A 23,726-nucleotide genomic window follows, 5' to 3' on the forward strand; every position below is an offset into this window, starting at 1 on the left:
GGCGCTAAGCCTAATAAGGAATTTCGAGGTTTCTTTATTAAATGGCATCCTCAACATCCGTTTTCCATCGTGAACACTCACACTAACACAAGGCTCCAACTTTGCCTTTAACTCGCAGTCACTCATTCGATCCAGCTGTAGTCTACTGCTCGACTTTGAAGTTCCCGACTCCCATATCTCAGCAGCAATGGCCTCCAATACTGCGGCCGCAAAGCGACCCCTGAAACAGGCTTCAACAGCAAACAAGGCCTATCTGATCTTCTACAACTTCATCTCAGCTGTGCTATGGTCCGTTGTGCTCGGCCGCACCGCCATGCTTGTCAGTGCCTATGGACCTGAGTACGTCTATCCCAATACTGGCCAATATACAAAATGGACACAGACTTTGGCTGGGTTGGAGGTGCTGCATTCGCTGCTCGGTATGATTCTCCTGCTCCTTGACATTGTGGTATATATTAACATAAAATGCCCCCTGCAGGCGTCGTTCGCGCTCCCCTTATGACCACTCTTATGCAGGTCGCCTCACGTTTCCTGCTCGTCTGGGCCATCGTCGACGTCTTCCCCTTCCTGGCCCTCTCGCCCTTTTATTCGTCCATGCTCATCGCTTGGTCCGTCACCGAGATCATCCGCTATTCCTTCTTCGCTCTCTCGCTGTCCGGCTACCAGCCCAAGTTTCTTACTTGGTTGCGTTACAACACTTTCTTTGTGCTCTACCCCATTGGAATCTTCAGCGAGTGCACCCTCATCTGGTTCGCTACTGAGCCTGCGGGCCACATTAACGAACTCTATAAGTGGGCACTTTACGCCATCTTGGCTATCTATGTTCCTGGTAAGCTAAAAGAGACTGAGTGTGTGACTGTAACCCTAACTTTGCATAGGATCTTATGTCTTGTATACATATATGATGAGCCAGAGGCGCAAGGTCATGCGAAATCTGAAAGCTCAGGGTCAGAAGGCTCAATAAAAGGAATCTAGACGGTATAGAAAAGAAGAGAGAAGAATGTCACTGAATAGCATACAGCTGGAAGACTTTGGGGAACCAAGAACTATCTCGATGTGATTCATGTATTTGTATAGTATAGGGGTAGATCTATCTAATTAGGGAAACAGAAATCCAGCAGGTCAAACAGTCTTTTCGACGTCTGGAGTCTCGGGCGAAAGACCATCCTCAGTCAATGGTGCTTCTTGCAACAGGAGTGGTTCTTCAGCACTCGTCTCATACCAGCCGTTCTGTAACCACCCACGAATCACTTCAGTGGCATCCTGTGCCAGTTTGTTGTACCCGGGGTTTTCTCTCGGCGTAAACATATCTGGAAACAGTCTCAGTATAACGATTCACCCTCGAGCGGCTTAACTTACTCATATGTGCTCCAGCCTCATCCGTTGCCTTGTTGTTGATGGCTTCCATCCACACCCCTCCGGGCTGCTTTTTGGGAAGGTTGCAGAATGTCCTGTCCTGTCCCAGTACGGTACCAACGACGTTAATCTGCTTCGACGGCGCTGCTTTACCAAGGCGAGTGTATAAGTTGGCGAAACCCACGTCTAACTCTTCTCGCAACTGAAGAAGACACGCCACTCGTTTGCGCAGTTCTTCTCCTCTAGCAAGGCATCCCACGAATTCGAGATGCGACGACGCCCAAGACCAACCTTCACCCAGTTGGTCGCGTTTCATCCATGCTGCAGCACCTCCAGCTGCTACCGCTCCAGCTGCGCCAGCGTACATGGCCATTTTGCCCCATTTTTGCCATGAATTGCCACCAGATGCGGAGGGAGCTGGCAGCGCTCCGGCTATCTTCGGGGGAGCGGGCGATGTTGAAGGGGAGCCTGCTGTTTTGGCGCCCCAGAGTGATGCTCCGAGGCCGCTCAGCTGCGATATTGCACCTACAGCCTGCGCAGCGTTTTGGTACTGATCCTCTGCACCGTGAGCTACCACGCCAGGAGATATGCCAAGATAAGGAGTATCAAAGGCGAGAACACCTTGGATGTAGGGAAACATGAGGGAATTGAAAGTTGGTTTCTCAGACTTTTGAATGCCGTCTTCTGTGTAGATAGGCTTCTCAGAAGCCAAGCCGATGAGCATCTCGGCCGCCACGATGCCACCCATGGAATGGCCGACGAGGATGGTTCGCACTGAAGGTTCTATCGTTGGCGACGGTGTGCCAGCTGCGACCTCCATGTCGATGACCTTGTCCTGAAGCCTATAGCAATCACTTTTAGCTAATGCCGTTGGAACAGCAGCAGTCCAGCAAGGAATACTCACCAGTCGCGGAAGCGACTCACACAACTGCCCAAATCTCCACGAGTCTCATATTTGGGATAAACAACCACTTCAACATTAACCTTTGGCAAAGCTTCCCCTACCAAATCGCGCAGGTCCTTGGTGAATTGATAATCAACGCCGAACGTGTCCTCGCCGCCCTTAAGAAAATTAGTATTATGGCTAAGACTGACTATGACGACACACGAGGCAGTGAGTGGTAGAGGCACAGTATGGGCGTATATACCTTGAAACCATGAATAAAACAAAGAAGCAGAGTCTTCTTCATCATGAAGTTTTGTCCATCAAGATCGATCTAACGGAAAGCAGACGTCGACGAAGGTCCAGCTAAGACTGTCTGCGTGTCGGAGGTGTGGCGAATGAGGACAAGTCTAAGTTTATTGCAGAGAGCTGAGCTGGCTGGGTTGAGGAAGCATCAGATTCAAGACACCTGACCTGTACTGTACTATCAAACTCAGAATGTTATCGCGTCAAATATTCACCACCACTGTCACCCACCGTTATAGACAGATAGATGAATAAAAGTTACTGCATGTAAGGCTTCTAATTAAAATACATCCTACTATTTATCTAAACACGCAGTGCAAGTTCGCCATCCCCTTGCAGGTTTGACGCACTCCAGAGTCGTTCATTGGGAGGTCTATGAAACGACTTCCGTCAATGCGTCTGTTGTATTGGTATTTGATCCTCAATTCCCTTCGCTTTCTCTTTCCTTGATCGCATGTTGTTTATTGACACCTGTCCTGCCGAACGCCATTGCATATATCATCAAACAATCGCCGCTTTGGGCGATACAACTTTACAGGCTATTTTGCGGCCCGATCTCATCGATCAACAGTGCTCCCCTCGGCAGCCGCATTTTTCATTCCTCGTCGCTTTGAGCAGCCGTGCTACCGCCGTTTGCTTCTTTCGAGCCACTAGAAATCAATTTGATGCGGGTGCCGCTGGGCTGCGGAGTGCCGCCACCTCCAGAGGGCGCCACTGAACTGTCCTTGCCCCCTTCTTCAAGTTCTTGAAGTTCAGGATGCGCCGCCAGTTCCTCTTGGTACTTGGAGTTAAAGAATTCCTATATCACGTTAGCGACAAATCAGACAAACAACCATGGACAATGTATGCTTACGTTCATGACCTTAGCATCCTGATACAGAATGCTTCCATCCTCGTTATAAGTTTGACAGTTGCGGATCATCAATTCGATATCCTTTCGCAGTCCACTCAATGATGTGTATTCCTCTTTTTTGATCCGAGTCTGTATCTGGTTCATGCAGATAGGATTCTGAATGATGAGATAGTAGTCGGCGTAGTCGCGCTTGGGAGGCAGCTTGACGAAGGGTCCGATGATGAGACGCTTGCCAGGATCCGACTCGTCATCCTCAGGGGGCTCAATATCGTCCACCTCCAAAGTCATCAGAGCATCGTACAAGTTACGGAGACTCTTTTGTAAGACTTCCCGCTGATGTGGCGGAAGCCGTGACTCCAGACTGACTTTGCTGGGGCGCCCTTGTGGCCCACGCCGCTTTTTGGGAGGAGGCTCATCATTACCGTCCTCGGCCTTGCGCTTCTCGTTCTTGCTGCCCGGTTTACGACCTCGTTTCTTGGGAGTTTCAATCTCCTCAGTGCTTGCTCTGCTACCTGATGGCGATTCATCCACCGAGTTGGAGATTCCAGACTTCTTTAGCCTGTTGTTCTCCCGCCTGTCCTTTCGGGCTTGCTTGCGGGCCGCAGCTGCCTCTGGAGAGTCATCATCGTCATCCACAGCCATAAGCCATTGCTCTTCAGTGAGACCATCATCGTATTTGACCTTGGTACGTTCACGCGCGCCACGACCCAATACGACATCCTCCGTTTCATCCGAAATAGGATTGCCCTCATTCAAATAGATATCTGGCAATTCATCCTCACCCATAAGTCGAGGTTTGCTGCCTGGTCCATTGCCGTAGGGCGAATTTCTCTGCCTCTCCTCGTCAATCTTCTGGAACACCGCTATCTCATCATCACTGCGTGCAAGGAGCATGTTAAGTTCTTCATCCTCCATCTCATCTTGCTCACCGGATTCCGCCATATCAGCAGTCTCCAATAGTGTTCGAAGCATAGCGTCACGGTCGGTCTCAGATGACTTGTTGTCGAAACGACCGGCCTGAATAACCTTGCCATCCATATCCAGTTTGAATCTTGCTCGCTCGAGAATCTTCTCTTCTACCGAATTGGAGCTGATAAGTCGGAGAATTCGGACCTCATTCTTCTGGCCGATACGATGAGCACGATCCTGGGCCTGCAGATCCTGATGAGGGTTCCAATCGGAATCGTAGATAATAACGGTATCAGCGGTCTGCAAGTTGAGACCAAGACCACCTGCACGGGTGGATAGCAAGAACATGAAGTATTTCGAGTCAGGGGCATTGAACTCTCGAAGCAAGTCGGAGCGCTCGTCGGATTTGGTCGTACCATCCAATCGGAGATACTCAAATCGCTTGTAACGCAAATAATCTTCCATGATATCCATGATCGCAGTCATCTGGAAGAACATCAAGACTCGATGGCCAGTTGCTTGATACTTAGGCAGAATTCTGTCAAGCAATTCAAACTTTCCTGCTGTTCTCCATAAGAGATCATTGCTGATACTCAGAGGATTCATGACATTTTCCACAACATCGAACACGAACGGGTGGTTGCATAGCTTCCGGAGCTGCATAATCATATTGCTCAATCCGCGAGCACCAGTCTTTCCGCCCTTGCCATCACTAACGACAAGTCTGTTGTGGGTGACCATCTGCTTGTACAACTTGGACTGAAGGGCAGAGAACTTGCACTTGATGACCTTCTCTGTCTTGTCGGGAAGGTCCTTTTCGACATCCTTTTTCAAACGACGGAGAAGGAAGGGTCGCAGGACCTTGTGAAGACGCCTGATAACAAGAATTTGCTCTTCTTCGGTGAGTTCCATTTTGTCCTGGCCGCCAGTGTTCGCGAAGGGGGTATTGAACCACTCATCAAAAGTCGTTGCAGATTTGAAAATGTTCGGCAGAACAAAATTAAGCATTGCCCAGAGTTCAGAGAGATTGTTTTGTAGAGGTGTACCGGTGAGAATGAGTCGAAAACGGGTGTGGTAGTATTGCTGAATGGTAAAGCTCAATTTGGAGTTTGAGTTCTTCATTCGATGACCCTCATCAATAATCATGTGGAACCACTTAATCTTGCTTAGGATAGGGCGATCCTTGATGATGTACTCATATGTCGTGAGTAATACCTGGAACCCTCCTTGCCGAATCTTGTCTTGCTGCTGTTTGCGAGCATTGGGAGGTCCCTTGTAGACAATACGGCTCACAGAAGGTGCCCATCTTTCGAATTCCAAGTTCCAGTTTGTAAGTGTACTCAGAGGCACGATGACAAGGTACGGTCCAGCCTGTTGTTTCCTCTCAATCAGATAAGTGATTAGACTGATAGTTTGAATGGTCTTTCCGAGACCCATTTCATCAGCCAAGATACCGTTCAGATTGTTGTTGTAGAGTGAGATCATCCATTGGAGACCCTTGACTTGATACTCCTTGAGCTTACCGCCCACAAGCATGTTGGCTTGCTCGGTAACCTCCTCACGAATACGATGTGCCACAGCATAGTAATCGATCTTCTTGCTGCTTTCGTCATCCTCATCGTAATCACTGGCATCATCCATCTGCGGATCATCCCCGTCACCATAGCGCTCGGCAGCCTGGCGTTGTTGTGCCTTGACTGATGACGCGAGTTGATGCAAGAAGCCATCAGTTTGCTTGAGCAAGTGCGTGATACGGGTATCCTTGGCCTGGTCAAGAAGCTTAAGGTAAGCCTCTTCATCGTTGGCCTTCAGAGCCTGGAGACGCTGTTTGGCCGTTCTCTCGATACGCTTCTGCTCCTCCTTTTCGATGTTAAAGTGTTGCTGGTACATGAGACGAGAGAGCTTGTGCGACTTGGTACGCTGTGAAGAAGCAGACTCTTGAATTTCTTGGCGGTGGGTGTAGATAGCTCGAAGGAAATCGGTATGCTTCTTCTTCTCTCGGTTTTCGCGGGCATCGCGTTGCTGCTTCTCGAGTTTTTCGGTGATACGAGCCTCGCGGACGTTCTGCTTCTTCATTCGGCGGAAACCGGATCGATTTGTGGTCATGGCGAGGTTGTCATAATGCATCATTTGACGGCCGATCTTATCCCGAAGAGCCCGTTGCTTGGCATAGAGAGCTATGCTCTTCATCTCAATTATTGCTTTTCGCTTGAGAGAGTCGTCGGCCTCTAGTGTCTCCTTGGAAGAGTCCCAGTGAGCCAAATCACCAGGCAGGTTCTTCAACTCGGCATATCGCTGTCTCATCCTGTTCGAGACAACAACTTCTCGCTCGTATCGCAAATGATCAAAATCAATACCAGTGGGGAATACACCAGGAATGAACCAGCGATTCTTCCGTTGGGAATGATCAAAGTACTTAATTTCGGGGCGAATCATGCTGGTGCCATAGGGGGACTTTACTGTCTTGAATGTATGCGCCTTGGGAATCTCTGAGCCCTCATCTTCTGTCGCAGCTCCAGGTCCGTTCTGTCCTTCTTTACTGGCTTCGGAATCTGCCTGGTTCGATTTAGTCGCTTGGGTCACCTGTGCAGCATCGGCGACGGCGGCCTGTCTGCGATGGCGCTGGTTGAATATGGCCTGCTGCAGCTGCAGAGAGACTCCGGCATTTTTCCCCAACAATTTGAAAGCATGGATCTGCTGTCGAAGTAGGCCAAGCTGTTGCTGCGTGAAATGGTTTGAAGATGGGGCAGTCGATGGAGACGTTCCAGTGGATACAGGAGTAGAAGTCGTTTGGTTTGGCATTGCGGAGGCACCGAGCGGATTAGAAGGGGGTTGAGTCGATTGGGGCGAGCCTTGCTGCATAGGACGTCCAGACATAACACCGTTAGCAGGCGTACCATTTGTTGCATTCTGCATCTGTTGCTTTTGTTGCTGCTGCAGGAATTGCTGCTGGTTACGTCGCATGTTGTGTTGCTGTTGGAAACTCATCAAGAACTGTGAAGCCTTGATGTATTCAGGGTCCGACGGTGGCACGCCTTGTTCCTTCATCTGCTTAAGTTTCTATATGACGTATCAGCATTCATAGTCCTAAGCAATAAATAGTATTGACAGTAAAAAAAAAAAAGTCCATGATAAGAGCATACCCTGAAAACTTCTTCTGCCTGTTGCTTGGTCGCGCCAGCAGGCATTGGCGCGCCTGGGTGCTGAACAGCATGTGGTGCATGCACCGACGCCATGATGAATGAAGTCTACGGCGCGTTGACTTCTTGATAGTCAAATCGGTTAATTAGTTGTGAAGATGCAGCTACCTATATGGCATGTCGCGCAAGATGGGACGTGCCTCGGCGTCGCGAAAACGAATGCTTGACGCAGAAATTAATTAAGGGACAATGAACGCGTCAGAATCGAAGCAAAAAGGACAATGTTCAAGAAAACGTTGGAAGGAGTCGTCAAGAAATTGGCGACACGTCGGAGATGGCGCGTGGGATAGCCTTGGCGTGGAGCAACCTTCAAGTTTGGAACGCGGCGGTTGCAGTGAGGTTGCTAGAGGCACGGGAATGGACACTCGATGGTCCAAAGAAGGTCGAATACTGAAGGGAAAGTGTGCGATGTGGCGACAAGGCGCGTATTGAATCGGTACCGGGGACCGGGGCGGCGTGGAAATCGCGTGCAACACGGATTCGGTGGTTTCTCTCGATGAGAGCCGATGGTTTGAAAGGGCCCTGGCGATTTTTTGGATGCGCGCGCTCGCCGGTTGATGATGGGGAGTGGTGAAGGCACAACTGAACAAGATGCAGCGTGATGGTTGGTGCGGTCTTGAGTCGACCAGCCAGAGTATTTTTCAGCACGGCCCCCCCTGTAAGAGGCGACCGCGACCAGGCAGTTTGCAAATGCGCCTGAGGCAGCCAAGAAAATGTATTAGGTAATTGAAAATCTATTCTGGATTGGCTGGCTTAAGATTACATGCACGTGATGCCCGAGACCATACCTTTGGGCTGCTCGAGTCCTTCCGAAACCTGAGGCCGGAGAAGGAAAGACACATCTTCGGTGAAAAGAAATAACCAGCAGAGCCTTAGACAGTAATTCTCGGCTCAGTAAAAAGGCGTTAAAAGCGCCAAATTCCAAGGTTGCAATTACCTGAGTGGTTATGCTGTTACGGAATGATAGAGGCGGTAATGTAACACGAGCTAGGGAGGCCTAAAGACGTCGTAGGCTGTTACTGGACTCTTGCATGTTCCAGACACAATCCTAAGCCCCCTACAACCTCCAGCATGTGTTAGTGGTCTCACCTCTTGAGCCTTTTCTTGTCGGGACCATCTTCCTCGTCGCTCAGCTCCGCGTATTGGGTTTGTGGTTGCGTCTTACTCCAGGCTTTGGTAAACATAGGGTCACTCTGGGCCTTGTCTGCGTATTTCAGTAGAGCTTCTCGCGGATCTTCGTGCAGCATGCGCGCAAGAGGAATATTCTCTGCGATGAGCTTCTCGTCCGGCTGGTTCTTCTGGAATGGTGTCTGTTGGGGAATGTGCGGGCGTCGAGGATCTTTAGAGCGGCCTGATACTGTAACTCCAGATGGCTTTGAGCTTCTTGCCGCACCTGGCACTACAATCGAATCACCAGATACGCCCACAGACTGGTCCATTGTTAATTCAGGATTGTCGTCAATATGTCGCTTCTTCGGTGCTCGTGACATGACGTCTACAGCGCCTCTACTCGACATCTGCGGGTTGTACAAGACATGAGTCTCGGCATTAGCTGAACCTGTAACGATCTGATTAATCTTCGGATGCCAATCCACTGTGATGAGTGGTGACCCAGGTGTTATTTCAGTGACATGTTCTGCGCGCAGATTGCCAGGATTCAGAATGTGGAGATGGCCGGTCGCGGAGCCCGTGATGATGCTTGTCGAGTTTGGTGCATACTTGATGTTGCTCGTAGGGAAATGGTCTGAGGTTGAGGTGTGTGCGGCTGTCACGAGAGGCTTCGTGAATTTGCGGGTGTCCCAGAGTTTTATCAGATCATCGCCTCCTCTTGTGACTACCATGCGACCGTCGGACGATATATCAATGCCACTGGTCCACGTTTGCGGTTTATGTGCGTCGCGTATTTCTCCTGCAGGTCGTGAGAAAGGACTATTGCCACTGTACATGACCAGCGAGCCATCCAAAGCTGCTGCGACAAGGACGTTGCTGCTTCCTTGGGGTGAAGATCCCCATGCAACAGCTGTCATCTTGGTTCGACCAGCAGAGCCAGCGGCTTTGGACTTGAACACGACGACATCTCTCTGCGTCCGTTTGTTGTTGATATCCCAAATTCTCAATGTGCTATCTGTACCCGCAGTTATGCACAAGTTCTTATCAGTGGGGTGCCAGGTTCCAGTCGTGATTTCGGATATGTGACCCTTGGTGTTGTGCATGTCACGCAGGTACATGTCTCCCTTGACAAATTCTGTAATAATATCGCCGTCCCGGGACAGTATCTTCGCTTGGGGATGCGCTGACACACAAAGAAAGACACCTCCTGCGAGAGGGTTGAATTCTATACGGTGGATAGGGTGCGATTGAGAGTTAACGTCGGATGCCTTCGTTTCGTAGGGGTCGACGGTGCGGAAAGATCTCAGCGTGCTGGGAGTCATGGAAGCAAAATCATGCAACTTGACAGTACAGTCTGTGGAAGCAGTTGCTAAGCGTCCTCCTGCTGGATCTAGCGAGACTGTGGTGACAGCGCGATCGTGAGTTTTAAGAACAAGCTCGTGTGATACAGGGAATTCATCCTGGTCGGAATCGTCGCTGTTGTCGCTGTCGGAGTCATCACTAGAATCTTGCTTCTTCTTTCCACCACTGACTTCTACGACTTTTCTGCGACTTCTTTCGATTTGGGCTGCGACATCGGCTTCTTTCGATTTCTTCCCAAACGATGTGGGCAAGAAAGCTCTCATAGGATCGTCTGCTGCCAGTTCGGAAACTTCGATCTCGAAATCATCGTCGGAACTCATAGCAAACAGCTTGGTTATCGGTCGCCAAATAGGAGGAAGAGGAAGAAAGAACGAGGTTACGTGGGGGTGAGGAGGTGGGAGTCATTTACGAATGAAGTAGTCAGGCAGTCGGGCGGTCTGGTCTGGTTGAACCTTGCCTGGGCGGCGCTGGTTGGGGTTGTCCACCGCCCCGGTTCTTTTACTTTAGTTCAGGATGAAGAATATCTAAATGAATTGAGACATCGTCTCACCCACTGCTATTACGAAAGCCACCGTGCTCGTTGGTCCTGGCCAGTTTATTTGCGCAGTCTCTTTCATGTTTATCGTCGATGCATAGTTCTGATTCTATTCAAGACAAGTTACCAGTTGTGACTGAACTGTCATTGCTACTCGGTAGGCATGTCACTATTGTGAAGTTTGGTATCATATCGGTTTTCATTTCACCGCCAGATGGAGTGTCAGGTACTCCATACGCATCCCTACGAAAGACAGACATCAGTTGTCTATTCTTGCTACGGAGTAGAATTGGCCAGAAATACTCGGTTTGCGGTAGCTTTTTCCACCCGGAAGCACTTCTGCTCCCTTATTGATTTGCATGCACTTTTAATGAAAGGATCTTGGAGTTTCAATCGCCAAATGGTGCATTTTTGTTTTACCTAAACACTAGAGTTAATTCACGATATCGCTCTTTAAATGAAATCGCTGAATAGGTACGGATTAGAGCAAACATCCAACAAGGAGTATATTTCGTGTCTCCCATCATCTCAAACTTTGGTGATGAAAGCAATACATATTTATTGATTGGTTGCTTACCACGACCCACTTCTTGACCGAGAGCAGACCTGCACCTCACCTTGCTGAGTTGTCTCAACTTTACGCGACAAGAATAACAGGGCGCCAAGTTCCAACATCACAGTTGCCAGAATGCCTCCAGATTCTCTATTGGACGAAGATGAATCATACGTATCCTCGGAAGACTCAGACTTCGCTCTGGATGATTCGCCCGATCAGACTTCTGATCACTCTGACTTAGAAGATCACAGCGACAAAACAGCCAACAAACGAAGTCGCCCACAAGATGAAGCCGATGCAGGATATGACAACTCAGGTGATGAGGCGATCATAAAAAGGGGCGAAAAGCGTCGTAAGAAAACGCAAGCAAAAGGCGTGCGTGAACACGACGAGGGTGAGGGCGGTCTGATCAAGACTCGTAGACAGCGTGCCGCTGAGTATGTCTCTGATATCTGGATCCCTCGGTGCGTTTTACTGACAAGGAATATCAGGAAAGAAGAGCGTCAATATGCGACAAACAACGAGCCAGTCACTATCGATGTTGATGCGCTATGGGCGCAAATGATATCCAAACCACCAACTCCAGAAAGCAAGGACGACCGACCCAACGACGTGGATACAAGTACCAACTTCATTGACAAGCCAAACGACTCAGCTAAAAAAAAATCGAATTCAACCATATCCGACCAGTCATCAACAATGATTCGCATCAAACGCACGTATAACTTTGCTGGTCGAATTCACATAGAGGAAAAGCTGGTTCCGCGTGACTCAGCCGAAGCAAAGCTTTATCTTGCCTCACAAGGTCAAGAGGCGCCCAAGGATAGCCCTGAAAAGCGCGTTACCAGAAAGGCGTTCCGATCAGCTTTCGAGCCTCAGGTAGATCTTCTTCCCCATCGGGCAGATCTGAATCTCGGAATGGCCGCCCGGATCAAGGCTGGCAAAGAAGCACAAGCCAAGAAACTCAATGTTGTCGAGAAGAGTCGTATGGACTGGGCTGGTTACGTGGACAAGGAGGGCATCAAGGATGAGCTTGAGTTGGCTGGCAAGTCCAAGGATTCATACATGGCCCGAGAAGACTTCTTAGCAAAGAGCGAGGCGCTAAGAGAAGAGGACTCGAGAAGGGCAAGGCTCACTGGAAAAGCTTGATCTACCTATCCTATATTCTTGGCGTTTTGGCACGATACCATGGAACTTAGCATCACTTTCAATAGATTTCAGGCGTTACAAGGTAGGTATATAGGCCTGCCATTGGACCAGGCATGCGTAATCAATATTGGGTACATCAAAAGGTCTCCCAAATCCTACTATCTTTCTGATTCTTACATATCACAAACCAAGCGTTTGTTTTGTTCGTAATATTTGCCATGATCATAAATTACTACTTAGGTAGGTAGGTATAGTACCTTACCACTCGCTCACATAGTGGGGCAGCCTTGTTGTAGTGGGATGCGAGGCTGAAAACTACTAGGTACCAGCAGCCAAAATTTCCTTGCATCATAATCCGAGCCCGGCGCTTACCATTGCAGACCTTGAATCAAATCCGCCCGCAATGGCTATCTTAGGCAAGCGCAAGGCTGAGCCTGAGCCTTTAATATCCGAAGAAGATGCTGCAGCCATTTTCAGACGACATTTCGAGGCGGAATTTGCACCCCTGCCAGAGGCAGAAGCCGCTAAATCGAAATTCAAGAAGACGAAACATGAGGGAAACAGCAACGACATCGAGAGCGAGGAAGAGGAGGAGAACAACGACAGTAACGGGGACGACGGCGAATGGGGTGGCCTCTCCGATGAGGACTCTGTCACAGAAGAAGAAGAAAATCCAACAATACAGGTCGTAGACCATTCGAGCAAGCAACCGCCGAAACCAGCGGCAATGTCAAAACGAGAGCTCAAAGCTTTCATGGTATGTATTGCGTCGTATCGATCACTCCACAACATGGCACTAACAGGATATCCCCAGTCATCACGACCTCCTGAGCAAACAACACCCAAAACCGAGCAGCCTCTATCAGCGACTTCATCCTCCTCAAACACCCTCCCCGAAGACGCACCCTCCCTTCTAGCCCAAGACCTTGAACTCCGACGACTCCTTGCAGAATCACATCTTCTCGCGCCGACCATTTCAGCATCCGGTACCACCATTGCACCCAAGGCTTTTGCTACAGGCCGCACTCGTCAAAAGGCCATGGACTTGCGCGTCCAGGCTCTAGGATCCAAAGTGTCGATTCACAAGCAAGAAAAGATGCCCATGAACATGCGCAAGGGTATTGTTGCTGCGGCAGACGCACGAGAAGCAAAGCGCCGGAGAGAAGCTAAGGAGAATGGAGTGATCCTCGAACGAGAGACTGGTAAGAAGAAGGGCCGTAGAGATAGGGGAAGGGACGTTGCTGTCGACCGACCGGGAGTTGGTAGACTCAAGGGGGCAGAACTACGCTTGAGCGACAAGGATATCAAGAGCATAGAGGGTGGAAGAGATACATTTGGTAGAAGAAGCCGGCGTTAGCACGGTATTTGGAACCCACTTTCGTGCGCCCAGCAGGACATCGTCGTCACTTCGAGCGGCAGCCTTTGAAATGGCATGTAAAAAACAACAGTTTCTTCTTTTGATCTACCATATGTAACCATTCCTAGTCAGTAGTCTCCCCGGCATAATGCCTAGAAATACAGCCTTATTCAAGGAGTAGGAACCATGTATATACAGATGCTTCCTCAGTCCACTTCAACTTAATACGTTCGTGATACTCTGAGCTGCATGAGAATCTTCCCAGAAGTTACAAGAGTTTGAATCTATTGGGGCCATATTTTAAGCACATGTAAGCGCTTCCAAGTAAAGGAGAATTTAAAATATAAACAAAGGAAAGGTCAAGGACAGCGCGTGCATGTAACCATTGCAAATTTCCACCAAATTTGAAGCCATAAATCCCTTAAAGTCATGATCTGAGCGCAACTAAAATGACAAATTCGTACGCAGGTTTGCCGTTACATCATACCGCTGGCGTTGATAGCAGCCGGTTGGCTCATTGTCATGGGCATGCTGAGAGTCTCGAGACTATTATATGATTGTGTGGGTGCCATACTTGAGGGTGGGGTTGAGCCATGGGCAGCAGCGTTCAGGGAGCCGGTCACATAGGCGCTATCAGAGTGTGGTGAGGCTTCTTCGAGTGAGCCAAGGTGGTCATCACCAGAGAAGTCCTCATCTTCCTCGCCTGACAGGTTCAAGGAACCATCTCCGCCATCTTCACGGCCATGGGTACGCTTGTGTCTAGTATAGGGTATTAGTGATAACTCCGTTACATGATCAGATGTGCAACATACTGCGCCAGGTTATCAGATCTTGAGAATGCTTTACTACAGTGGGGACAGATGTAAGGTCTCTCTTGTGTATGTGTTCGCACATGTCTATATTTCAGTTTAGTTTTGGCACCTTACTATGAGGCAGCGAACTTACCGCTTGAGATGTTCCAAACGCTTGAAAAGACGGCCACAGGTGGGAATGGGGCAAGAGTGTGACTTCTGAGGATATGGACCAACTTCCATGACGGTCGCGGAGCGAGCACGTCTGACAGCGCCGTTGGGAGCAGGAACAGAGCGGCGCTGATCATTGACATCACCAGAAAATTCCTCGCTAGCAAGGTGAGGAAACTCTTGCTGGTGCATGCCCATTGAGTGGGCAGCAGGGCTTCCTTCCACAGTCGACAGCGGGGTTCCATGCCTTGACATATTCTGGTGGTGTTGGGTGTTGACAGAAACCGTGGAGGTGCTGTAGGAGAGACCGGGAGGCGAGTTGTCTGCTGATTCATCACCTTCAGCTACGGGGCCAACTGAGGCAGAAATTGATCGGCGAAGCTCAGAAGGCCGGTGAGAGTGTGTGTGTGAGGCTGCTTGGGCAGTAGCAGCTGGGGTCGTAATTGCCGACATAGATGGAGGAATGGATGAACGCCGTCTTCTCTGCTTATATGTCGGTGAACCTTCGATCACAGAGTAGACGTTGTTTGTACCATAGGGACGAGAGAACTGAGGGCCCGCCAAGTTGGAAGGTGGCAGTTGAACCATGCCGTTAAGACCGTTCATGCTAGCCATATGGTCAGGAATGGCCGAGTACAAGCCTGTCTCCTCATTGGCGATATACGCGGGCTCAGCTGAGATACCCAAAGCCTGTTGAGGGGGCGTAATGGGTTCAAAGGATATTCCTCGGTTGCTGTAATCCTCGTACTGAGAGGAGACGAATGAAGGGGCTGGCGAATACTCGAGACCATAAGCAGGCATTGAAGCATGGCGTTGGTGCCCTTGAGTGATTGGGACACCATTATGGTTGTACTGAACACGGGTGAAATCAGGTTCCCTCTTGACAGGGACGGCTTGGGCCATTGGGTGAGGCACCGCCATCGTGCCATAAGGTACCATTGCGTCCATCCCCTCCGCCAAAGGGGGCATGGACTGTGGCATCATTGTCGGGGGAGGAGGCATCGAGTCCATCGCACGCATAACTGGGGAGGTGGACTGGCTCTGAGAGAAAGCAGACTGCTGGGCGCTGAAAGAGGAGGAGTTGGCTTGCTGCGCCTTAGTCAGTTGCTCATAGAGCGACTGAGACGAGTCGTATTGAAAAGACAGAGCCGGTTCGCTGACAGCAACGGTGGTGGCTTCCTGGCCCATCTTCTCACGCTTAAGATCGCGTTCCAGCGCGTCAAGAAACAGACGGTCGTGTGGGACACTGTACCAGTAAAAGACCTTTTGTTTCTTTTGTGTTCGGATGCAGTTGTTCTTGTAGAGAAAGTCGAGGAAGGCGCTCTTTGGCTCCTCCAGAGAAGCGTCGGTTCCAGACTTGAGATTTCGCAAGTCGGAGAAGATGCCCTCCTCAAACTTCTTGGAGTTTTTGACAGGACGGCCAAAAGCCTGGAATCGGAACGACAGGCATCTCACGATATCTGTACCAGAAATGTGAAAAAGATTGTTCCTGCGGTCAAGTTAGTGGTCAAACTCGTGATTGACGCCGTCAGTCTCATCTTACCAGAGAATGCAAGAGACATATTCGCCAGTTGGCAACAAGAATCGGCGAATGTACTGATCGGGCTGCCAGTCGACAGGGGCTGAGATGAGGAAGTACTTCACTAACAAGGTGTTAGAACACAAGAGGCAATTTTCTCACATCCAAGACTTACAGTTGTCAACTTGCTGCAGGGCAACTTGGGCATCATGAGGCAGAGCTTGCTGAGCCTCAGTACTCAACATGAAGGTTTCGGGCTTCTGAGGCGCCATTGTGGAGTGTTGCGGATACATTTTGCTGGGCTCTGTGAGTGTTGTCTATAGTGACGTGACCGTGGTTGGTCAGTCGAGTCGATGGCGCTCAACGGCCGGGAGTCGTTGCGAAGCGAACCGAAAAGTCTGGCAGATGGCAATCGAAACTTGTGGCGAGCAAGGGATGACGGTGCAATCAACAGTTTTAGCCAGGTTCAATGAGAATGAAATGGTCGAGGCGCAGCCTGGATCCGAGTATAAATAATGATGGGAATGATGCTTGTTGACCAAAATTCGAGACCAGCCCGGAATAATGGAATCGCTGCGCAATGCGATTCAAGACTCAGCAACCGCGTCAAGCGAATGTGACTGAGAGGCGTCTGGAGTGCAACCGTCAAGGCGTAGGCGATGGTGGGGGATCGAAGTCGAAGTTTCGCGCGAAACAAGAAATCGAACCAGATTAAAGCTATAAGCAAGCAACAACGGGGAAGCAAGAAGCGAAAAGATATCAACAGAGCCGTAGAGCAATGTTCATCAAAAGCGAGCAGTGGCTTCGTGAAGAAAAACGAAGGACAGCTGAAAGCGAAGCGGCGCGTTGAAGATGAACTTGAGACGTCGGGGGAGAAGGCGGCTTCTATTGAGTTGGGAAGAGAAACGAGTTTGAGGGCAACTCCGAATGGGTCCGCGGAGTGTGGAGCGAGGGGAGAGGGGAGGAGGGAGGAGTGCAAAATGAAGGGAAAACAAAACGACAAGAGGAAAAGATTTCGGAGGGAAAATCTGAGCGGGCGAGCGAGGATATACGGGGGTTTAATGAGATGTTGTGTGGGAGAGTGTCGCGCCGATGGGTCTGGGTAGCAAGTAAGGCAAAGGAAGAACAAGGCAAGTAAGTGAATTAAGAGATGGAGACCCATGGAAAGGAGGACAGAGTAACCCAAGGGCAAGTACCTGGGCCTGGCATGGCAAGTGCGCGCGGACAGATGGGGTGGGTTCCAATTAGGCTGGGATTGGACTTCTAGAGCACGCGCCAACCTGAAAAAGCGAACGACGGCGTCGCGAGGGCGGGAGAGCAGCCACATACCACGCACGGTGCTTTTGGGGAGGAGCCAGGTGGGATGGAGGGTGGAGGGCTTGCTCGTCAGCAACGGGAGTAGCGGAGTCAATGTCAGAGCATGATTCAGCGTGCCAATCAGAGACAACAAGTGGAGGCTCATCGTTCTGTTTGTGCTGGAGCAGGCACAGTGTGGCTTCCTCTTTGCTTCCATTCCTATGCACTGCAACAAATAAACCTACCTATAGATGGGAACGATAACGGACAATGGATGGATTCAGGTCAGCTTTGATGGAACCTGCAATAGCTCTCTATTCCATGTCATTAATCCTCTACTGCTTCTTGTCTTCCACTTAGACATACGCCTCTACCCTGTCACTTTAGCAATTACCCAAACACTTTTTGGTCTTTAGTTTATTCTAGATTAGAACCCCCCTGGAAGACCAAAAACTGGACCACTCTATTCTGGCAGTCTGTCTAGGAACCCAGGTTAACAGACTCGCAGGGAGACATGAGCCATTCTACTGTACTGTACTGTACTGTACAGTGTCATGCCCTATAGTATCAGAACGGAAGTCTGATGAAGTCTATACTATTACGTTCAACACGGTGCCTCCGCACAGAGTACTCCAGACAGTTTCCATATCAGAAGCAGGCTTGGAGCCTTGGTACTAGTTTGTGCACGCCCTCATTCTTTAATATAACCGGTATGGAGCTGGCTGGAAGGCGCCGTGGAGCTGGTTCCAAGTGGCTTTTGGAGGGCTCCAACTTACGACCAGCACCAACGGCGATATTACTACGTATAATGTAGGTGAAGAAACAATAAAATGGGAAGCTTCCCGGGCAGCTTGCAAAGAAGAGATGGGGACGTCAACAACGCCAACAAAGTCTTTCACTATTGGCTCCCTTGACTACCAGGTATAGTATCGACAGGTTGATTCCACGCCCCTGCTTCAAAACAAACCCACGCTCCCTTCCGCGTCGGACGAGACTGACAGAATAGGGTTGAGGCCGAAAAGATCGACAAGGGTCGCGGAAACAAATCCAGAGTTGCATTTGCAGCTAAGCAACGTGGGTAACGGCCCTCATTCTTGTCTTTGATTGCTGTCTCGCAACCATTATAATTCACAGAGACAATGACTGGGGACATGGACACAACAAAGCCCAAAGACTGAAACGTAAAACACAGTCGGTTCATGCCCTGGCCGCGTCGTGCCGCTTGTCTCAGCCTAATAATTGGATCTTAAAGGCCTCTCTGAAGCCTAGCTTAAAGGTTTGTGAGCTAATCTCAAAATTGCGACACACACATCACCCGGCCATGGATGCTAGTGGGATTCAATCAGTAACATCTCAACTTCAGTGACGAGTAGGCAAGGTGTGCTTCTACTTCAGATTCCCTTCGATGGTCGGATAGTAGTTATTATGTCGAATTTTCAGTGGATTCGACGACTTGGAGGAAGAATGGGGAGCGGGGTTTTCAGAGATTGGCATAATTACTATTATTGCTAGTCAGAAAGCCTGAGCCATCGGATGCTTTAGCGCTGTCGGCCATCAGCTTTGAAGCCAAAGTTTCCCACAGATGCCAGCGACAGAATGTGGCTTTTGTCCAAGCGAGTGTCGCAATCTCATCGTATTTTCCAGAGTCAATCTCGGAGATCACTATCATACCATGCATTATAGTGTTCCTGCTAAAACAAATGGGGTCAATTCATGTTCAATGCCTCGGCCGACGCTCTCCTCGCAAACAGCAATTCCTGATATTACCAGGCACCACATTATTAATATGCAGGAACAGTCCGGTTACAACGTGGGTGGCCGGTCTAAGCTACGATCATAATGAAAGCAATAATTGATGGCCTAAGGCCATCCCTTGGATGTCAAGAAAGGGGTTGATGATGTCTTCGAAGGTTGGAAGCCATCTATATGTTTGATTACAACCGAGCACACAACACGAGTAATCTATCAGCTGATTGAAGCGAGATGGGTCCATTCTCCCTTGAGATGCCCCCAACCGAACACAGTCGCAGATTGCCCATCTTGTCACTTTCGAGCCTTCGAGGGACTACATATACTCTCAGGTTCGTACAGTAAGTAGATCGCTCGTTGCATATGCACGACATAGCATTCATTATCCATGCTTGTTGAGCAACCAAACTTTATTCATTTATGTGAAAAAACTGTGCTGTATTGACTACAGAGGCAGTGGTCATAATTAATAATGTCTTAAATGTTCATCGAATGCATAGTATTATTTGCCATGTGTTTCCTAGCCAATACTCCGTACAGTCAATAACTGCATCACACAAAAATATCAACTGTAGTTCGAAAACTGGACATGATGAATTCCAATCGTTAGTAAGGATATTGTATATCGCAAACATCGATATTGACAGAGCTTCATTACAGAGATCAACCCCCAGGCCACAATGTAGTTTACAAGGCTACATAGCTGGACTAGTGCTAGCATCACTTCGTAGAGAAAGCATCATAGCGGGGAGATGTGCCCAAGGGCAAGGCCCAGGAAGATCGTTTGATAAACAATCCCCGGCTATTGACGATCCCTTGAGCTGAATTCCACTCAGCACCGTCTGCGCCATCTTCTTTTGATTCCATTCTCCTCTTTTGATCAGATATGCCGGTGTGTTCCGCTGGTCAGTTGTGAGTCCTAATGCAAGACAAGGATATCCTTTCGGCTTGCAGGATAAATTGTCCACACATCCCTGTCAGGGCTGTGTTAAGACAACGTCTTCATCGAGGTGAAACGTACCCGCAGGACTGCATCAGAGACCACATCCTCGCCTAGGTGCTTGTGCACCAGTGATGCAGGACATCTGAAACCATCACACCCCTTCAATGTATCCTGGATTGTGACCAAGAGGGTAGCTGGGTTGTTGGGTTACTCCGTTTTACGATTTTATCAAACATGATCGAATCATCTTCACGCTTTGCACCTACTATCCGTTTGTACATTCGACCCAATTGTTTTCTATGTTGATTGGATACGAGTGTGTTGTTTTATGGACCAATACTCATTCCCATTACCCATTTTCTGTGGATTGACAGTTTGGTTGACTGACTGGTTGAGAACTCTGCACCGGACATTCGAGTGTGAAGTAGCAGGGAGCCTGTTGAGCTTCTCAAAAGAGTTTGGTTTGTTTGGCTACCAGAACTTCATGTTTTTTCTCGAATCAGTATGAGTTATTACCAACTCCGATCATCACAGCTTCATGGTGACACTGTGCAGGTGAGCGTGGTATTGCGTGGCTTCCATGTCATTAATGAGAATACAATATGTGCGCCATCATGATCTCTCACATTCGCAGCCAAGCAACTATCAAGATCGTTCTGGATACGAGTAAGACTTTCTTTCGTTTTCTCGAATTTTTACTGGGCCCGGGGTTGACTTATCATTGAACCCAACGCCGTGTCTCGAAGGGATCTCATCATGACAAGTCATAATGAGATATCTGAACAGGAACCAGCTATGTCTGGCTTGCGGTCAGTGGCCTTCGCTTCATCAAATCCTCGGAATCACCATCGAGAAGCCAACACGATCGAGTACCAGTGGCTGGAAAGTGTGGTTGCATTGACTATTATGGTCAACATTACCCCTGAGTAATTTTAAAATTACAATCAGATGCGCGACTACATGTGAGCCTGTGACCTCTGATTCGCGCTATTGCGGGCCACCACAAGTCTTGGAGGTCATGGCCTCAACTGTCACTGCAAACTGTGCCTGTTATGTCACTTTATTCCAAGTAACACGAGTCACTTACTGGTGGCCCAGCGACTTGTCCGTCCACATACCAAACGGTACGTTCACCTAGCTTGAGGTTAAAAATAATCTCACATTTCCTGACCGCAAGCCAACGGTCGAGCGTCTATCCTACCAATCCTGCATCAAATCCACAAGGAAATGGCAGCGGCTTGCATTCACTGGGCCTCATTCCGTTTGACCTGCTGCTCAGTCTTTAGCACTTGATAGCCAAGGACTTCGCCGAACGGGCCGCCACACATCTTTTAACGCTGGTGTTTCAAAAGCTGGTGTGTGCCCAAGTTTAAGTTGAGCGTCTGACAGCGACCAATCACAAATTCATCAACATTCCCTGTCGGCGTCACCCAAGATTTCTCTAGCCAAGTCCCGCAAGGGGTCCAGTTTGAGGTGCGTCTCGGCTGCCCCATTGGCTGTATCAAGTCTTCGCCCAAGCATCATCTTTATGCTTCATCTTCGTTCCAGCCTCTTGTGTTTTTGTAACAAGCCAGAAATAGCATCAATACTACGTTCATCAAACCAGCTGGCAGGGTATGGCCGCCGATCGGGCTGTTTCCCGGCGGTGGACCAATTCCTAGGGGTTTGTTTTTTTCTCACTGGGATGTCAAGGATTAAGCTGATGGTTATCTTCCAGCCATAATTGTCACCTCCTCATCAACTCAGCGCTAACTTGAAGTTTCTCAGTCGAAGCCTGAAGGGTCAGAAAGGTGTTGATCATGTTTTTTCGAGACCAAGACGAATCTACAGGACTTGTGTATCGTTTTGGAAATTGGCCTGGGGCTGATCAAGATCACTGTCCCAAAGTACACCCGTTTGTACCGGTATAATCGACCCGCCTTTCAGTTGATATATCGCTGCCGCAAACGGAATGTTCTATTCAGCTGAGAACTAAATTTGGTTGACTAGGTTTCTACCCTGCTACCTCGAAGACAAGATTCTGTATTAGCACTGGCGGATCTGGCTTGCATTATCTTAACCGTAGAACAGACTAATGACCTGAAACAGCCCAAGCCCCAACCAGCGATCATATTCACAATATGCTGTCCTAATATCAGCTTCGTTAGGAAGTCTACCAGTTGGTCCGTGTTAAACTATTCGCTGTAACCGAGATCTGTGTGTTCATCAAACTGAACTCGTCCGGCATCGTTCTATTCATCGACAACAGTACTTTTGTGGCCCAGGGCCTCCATTCACATCATATTGCCGAGATCGTGAAACGGACCCTGCTCTCTGCTTCAAATACTTGAAACACGAAACGTCCAGCCACCAGCTTTTCCAGAAGATTTTGAAGCAGGCTCTTTGCGTTGTCGGCCGTCAGACCTGTCCCTTCACACTTCGTACTCCTGTTTCCGGGGCATCAGGGGTCCATGTCCGCTTGTTCCTGCATACGACCTCTCTGTACAGCCAGGCGCGATGCCCTCCTCCCTTGAGTCATGTTACCCGTGGGTTATGAATTGAGGTAGTGGCTGAGTGGGCATTCTTCTGCTGTCCCTTGCTGAAGCGAGCCAGGTCTGCAAAGTTTCACCATACTTGGCACGCTATTCTCGTGAACCTGGCTTAACTGACTTCCCCATATGGTATCTAGGTATCTGTGAATGCAACGTCATTCAAACAAACGGGGTATGTCAAACCCATTTACGCCACTTGATTGTTTGATCGGCAACTTCTCTGTTCCTGTTCTCGGTCGTGATCTAGATCCGAACGCTGGTCTCGAAGCGAGGTGGTTCTCACGATGGCGGAGACAATGGTCAATGCTATGGCAGAACACTTGGTTCGGGTTTTCCATTATGGCGTTTCGTGTCGCCACTCTATCGTTGTTCAGCATGGCATTGGCCCGGCCACTCTGCCAAGAAGGTATTGCTTGTTACTATCTGCCTACACAGTAGTAGTTTCTCAAGAAGCTCTTCTCGTGATCAGAACAGATCCGAGTCTGGACCATGCGCCCCATCAAGGCTCCTTGTTGTGAAACAATGCCACTATCAGAGCTTTCCTCATTGAGAAGCCCAACTGTGGTGGCATAATGTGACGACAAACCCACAGCTCTGCTTTCTCCCGAGTGGTTGCTTTCCGGTGGTCAATACATGGAAGGTCGTCAGACTAATCGGTCTGTCACTTGATGACCTTGCCCAGGCTTGCCAGGACCGAAGGATCGCCACTATCTCTGGTTGAGCAGAATCCTCAGCCCCTCCAGTTGAATATGCTGCCTCCCTCGTGGTTGATCTGGCAGCCACGGTGTGCGCGTGCTGAAGACTTGCTCGCTGATGTGCTTGTTTCGAACAAGCTCAGCTATCTTGGGCTTCTTCCGAAGCGACCAGTCAAAACACCACGTATATGGCTTAAGGCGCGTAGATGTAGGTAAAACAAACAGTCACGATATAAATAGTAGTCTCCCTTATTTGATTTATTGTTTTGTTCTTGAAACGTCCCATTGTCGTCCCTCGAAAGCGGTCCGGTTCGCGAATGGTCGACCTGCAGCCGTATTAAAGAGTAAGCGCATATTGAAACGCGGCCATGAGACATCCCAAGGGTGATATGCACCGGTCTGTTCACTCTGAGGGCCATGAGAAAACGGACATTGTTTTTGGTGGTAGTTGGTTG

At 49.3% G+C, this 23,726-nt stretch overlaps 8 protein-coding genes across 10 annotated transcripts; 4 read left to right on the forward strand and 4 right to left on the reverse strand.

Annotated features, from left to right (window-relative positions):
- The first annotated feature begins 28 nt into the window (after window positions 1-28).
- FOIG_05696 (3-hydroxy acyl-CoA dehydratase) lies at window positions 29-1,157 on the forward strand. The gene is made up of 3 exons (XM_031204440.1): window positions 29-419; window positions 479-829; window positions 879-1,157. Exons 1-3 carry the CDS (start codon window positions 188-190, stop codon window positions 962-964), a joined length of 669 nt encoding a protein of 222 aa, XP_031066269.1. The 5' UTR covers window positions 29-187; the 3' UTR covers window positions 965-1,157.
- Window positions 826-2,648, reverse strand: FOIG_05697 (uncharacterized protein; the record flags this gene model as incomplete). 2 transcript variants are annotated; one of them, XM_031204441.1, is made up of 4 exons in its annotated part: window positions 2,505-2,648; window positions 2,261-2,418; window positions 1,360-2,198; window positions 826-1,310 (listed from the first exon to the last, which is right to left on the reverse strand). In XM_031204441.1, exons 1-4 carry the CDS (start codon window positions 2,547-2,549, stop codon window positions 1,123-1,125), a joined length of 1,230 nt encoding a protein of 409 aa, XP_031066270.1. In that variant the 5' UTR covers window positions 2,550-2,648. The 2 variants fall into 2 exon arrangements, with proteins under 2 accessions (XP_031066270.1, XP_031066271.1); XM_031204442.1 differs by having other exon boundaries at window positions 1,253-2,198; window positions 2,505-2,645.
- Window positions 2,649-3,140: 492 nt separating this feature from the next.
- On the reverse strand, window positions 3,141-7,543 carry FOIG_05698 (uncharacterized protein; the record flags this gene model as incomplete). The annotated part of the gene is made up of 3 exons (XM_031204443.1): window positions 3,141-3,344; window positions 3,399-7,367; window positions 7,451-7,543. The coding sequence occupies 3 exons, from the start codon at window positions 7,541-7,543 to the stop codon at window positions 3,141-3,143; spliced, it is 4,266 nt and encodes a 1,421-aa protein (XP_031066272.1).
- Window positions 7,544-8,592: 1,049 nt separating this feature from the next.
- FOIG_05699 (uncharacterized protein) lies at window positions 8,593-10,299 on the reverse strand (the record flags this gene model as incomplete). The annotated part of the gene is made up of 1 exon (XM_031204444.1): window positions 8,593-10,299. The coding sequence occupies one exon, from the start codon at window positions 10,297-10,299 to the stop codon at window positions 8,593-8,595; it is 1,707 nt and encodes a 568-aa protein (XP_031066273.1).
- On the forward strand, window positions 9,342-12,437 carry FOIG_05700 (SWR1-complex protein 5). 2 transcript variants are annotated; one of them, XM_031204446.1, is made up of 3 exons: window positions 9,342-9,729; window positions 9,818-11,507; window positions 11,562-12,437. In XM_031204446.1, exons 2-3 carry the CDS (start codon window positions 11,203-11,205, stop codon window positions 12,217-12,219), a joined length of 963 nt encoding a protein of 320 aa, XP_031066275.1. In that variant the 5' UTR covers window positions 9,342-9,729; window positions 9,818-11,202; the 3' UTR covers window positions 12,220-12,437. The 2 variants fall into 2 exon arrangements, with proteins under 2 accessions (XP_031066275.1, XP_031066274.1); XM_031204445.1 differs by having other exon boundaries at window positions 9,342-11,507.
- Window positions 12,438-12,471: 34 nt separating this feature from the next.
- FOIG_05701 (uncharacterized protein) lies at window positions 12,472-13,814 on the forward strand. The gene is made up of 2 exons (XM_031204447.1): window positions 12,472-12,976; window positions 13,034-13,814. The coding sequence occupies exons 1-2, from the start codon at window positions 12,623-12,625 to the stop codon at window positions 13,574-13,576; spliced, it is 897 nt and encodes a 298-aa protein (XP_031066276.1). The 5' UTR covers window positions 12,472-12,622; the 3' UTR covers window positions 13,577-13,814.
- On the reverse strand, window positions 13,624-17,243 carry FOIG_05702 (transcription factor STE12). The gene is made up of 5 exons (XM_031204448.1): window positions 16,233-17,243; window positions 16,082-16,181; window positions 14,522-16,027; window positions 14,389-14,472; window positions 13,624-14,335 (listed from the first exon to the last, which is right to left on the reverse strand). Exons 1-5 carry the CDS (start codon window positions 16,348-16,350, stop codon window positions 14,053-14,055), a joined length of 2,091 nt encoding a protein of 696 aa, XP_031066277.1. The 5' UTR covers window positions 16,351-17,243; the 3' UTR covers window positions 13,624-14,052.
- A 3,558-nt stretch (window positions 17,244-20,801) lies between these two features.
- On the forward strand, window positions 20,802-20,975 carry FOIG_05703 (uncharacterized protein; the record flags this gene model as incomplete). Its single annotated transcript, XM_031204449.1, has 1 exon — window positions 20,802-20,975. One exon carries the CDS (start codon window positions 20,802-20,804, stop codon window positions 20,973-20,975), a length of 174 nt encoding a protein of 57 aa, XP_031066278.1.
- Window positions 20,976-23,726: the final 2,751 nt, after the last annotated feature.

The sequence above is a fragment of the Fusarium odoratissimum genome, assembly GCF_000260195.1.
Source record: "Fusarium odoratissimum NRRL 54006 unplaced genomic scaffold supercont1.7, whole genome shotgun sequence".
Lineage (NCBI taxonomy): Eukaryota > Fungi > Ascomycota > Sordariomycetes > Hypocreales > Nectriaceae > Fusarium > Fusarium odoratissimum.

Bases quoted from the DNA above. Each gene is read 5' to 3' on its own strand.
- FOIG_05700 (XM_031204445.1), top strand. From the start codon at position 11,203: ATGCCTCCAGATTCTCTATTGGACGAAGATGAATCATACGTATCCTCG. The intron at 11,508-11,561 runs GTATGTCTCTGA...AAGGAATATCAG, and splicing joins CGTAGACAGCGTGCCGCTGA to GAAAGAAGAGCGTCAATATG.
- FOIG_05696 (XM_031204440.1), top strand. From the start codon at position 188: ATGGCCTCCAATACTGCGGCCGCAAAGCGACCCCTGAAACAGGCTTCA. The intron at 420-478 runs GTATGATTCTCC...TGCCCCCTGCAG, and splicing joins GGTGCTGCATTCGCTGCTCG to GCGTCGTTCGCGCTCCCCTT. The intron at 830-878 runs GTAAGCTAAAAG...AACTTTGCATAG, and splicing joins CTTGGCTATCTATGTTCCTG to GATCTTATGTCTTGTATACA.
- FOIG_05701 (XM_031204447.1), top strand. From the start codon at position 12,623: ATGGCTATCTTAGGCAAGCGCAAGGCTGAGCCTGAGCCTTTAATATCC. The intron at 12,977-13,033 runs GTATGTATTGCG...GGATATCCCCAG, and splicing joins GAGAGCTCAAAGCTTTCATG to TCATCACGACCTCCTGAGCA.
- FOIG_05702 (XM_031204448.1), bottom strand. From the start codon at position 16,350: ATGTATCCGCAACACTCCACAATGGCGCCTCAGAAGCCCGAAACCTTC. The intron at 14,473-14,521 runs GTAAGTTCGCTG...ACTGAAATATAG, and splicing joins CGTTTGGAACATCTCAAGCG to ACATGTGCGAACACATACAC. The intron at 14,336-14,388 runs GTATGTTGCACA...ACCCTATACTAG, and splicing joins AGATCTGATAACCTGGCGCA to ACACAAGCGTACCCATGGCC.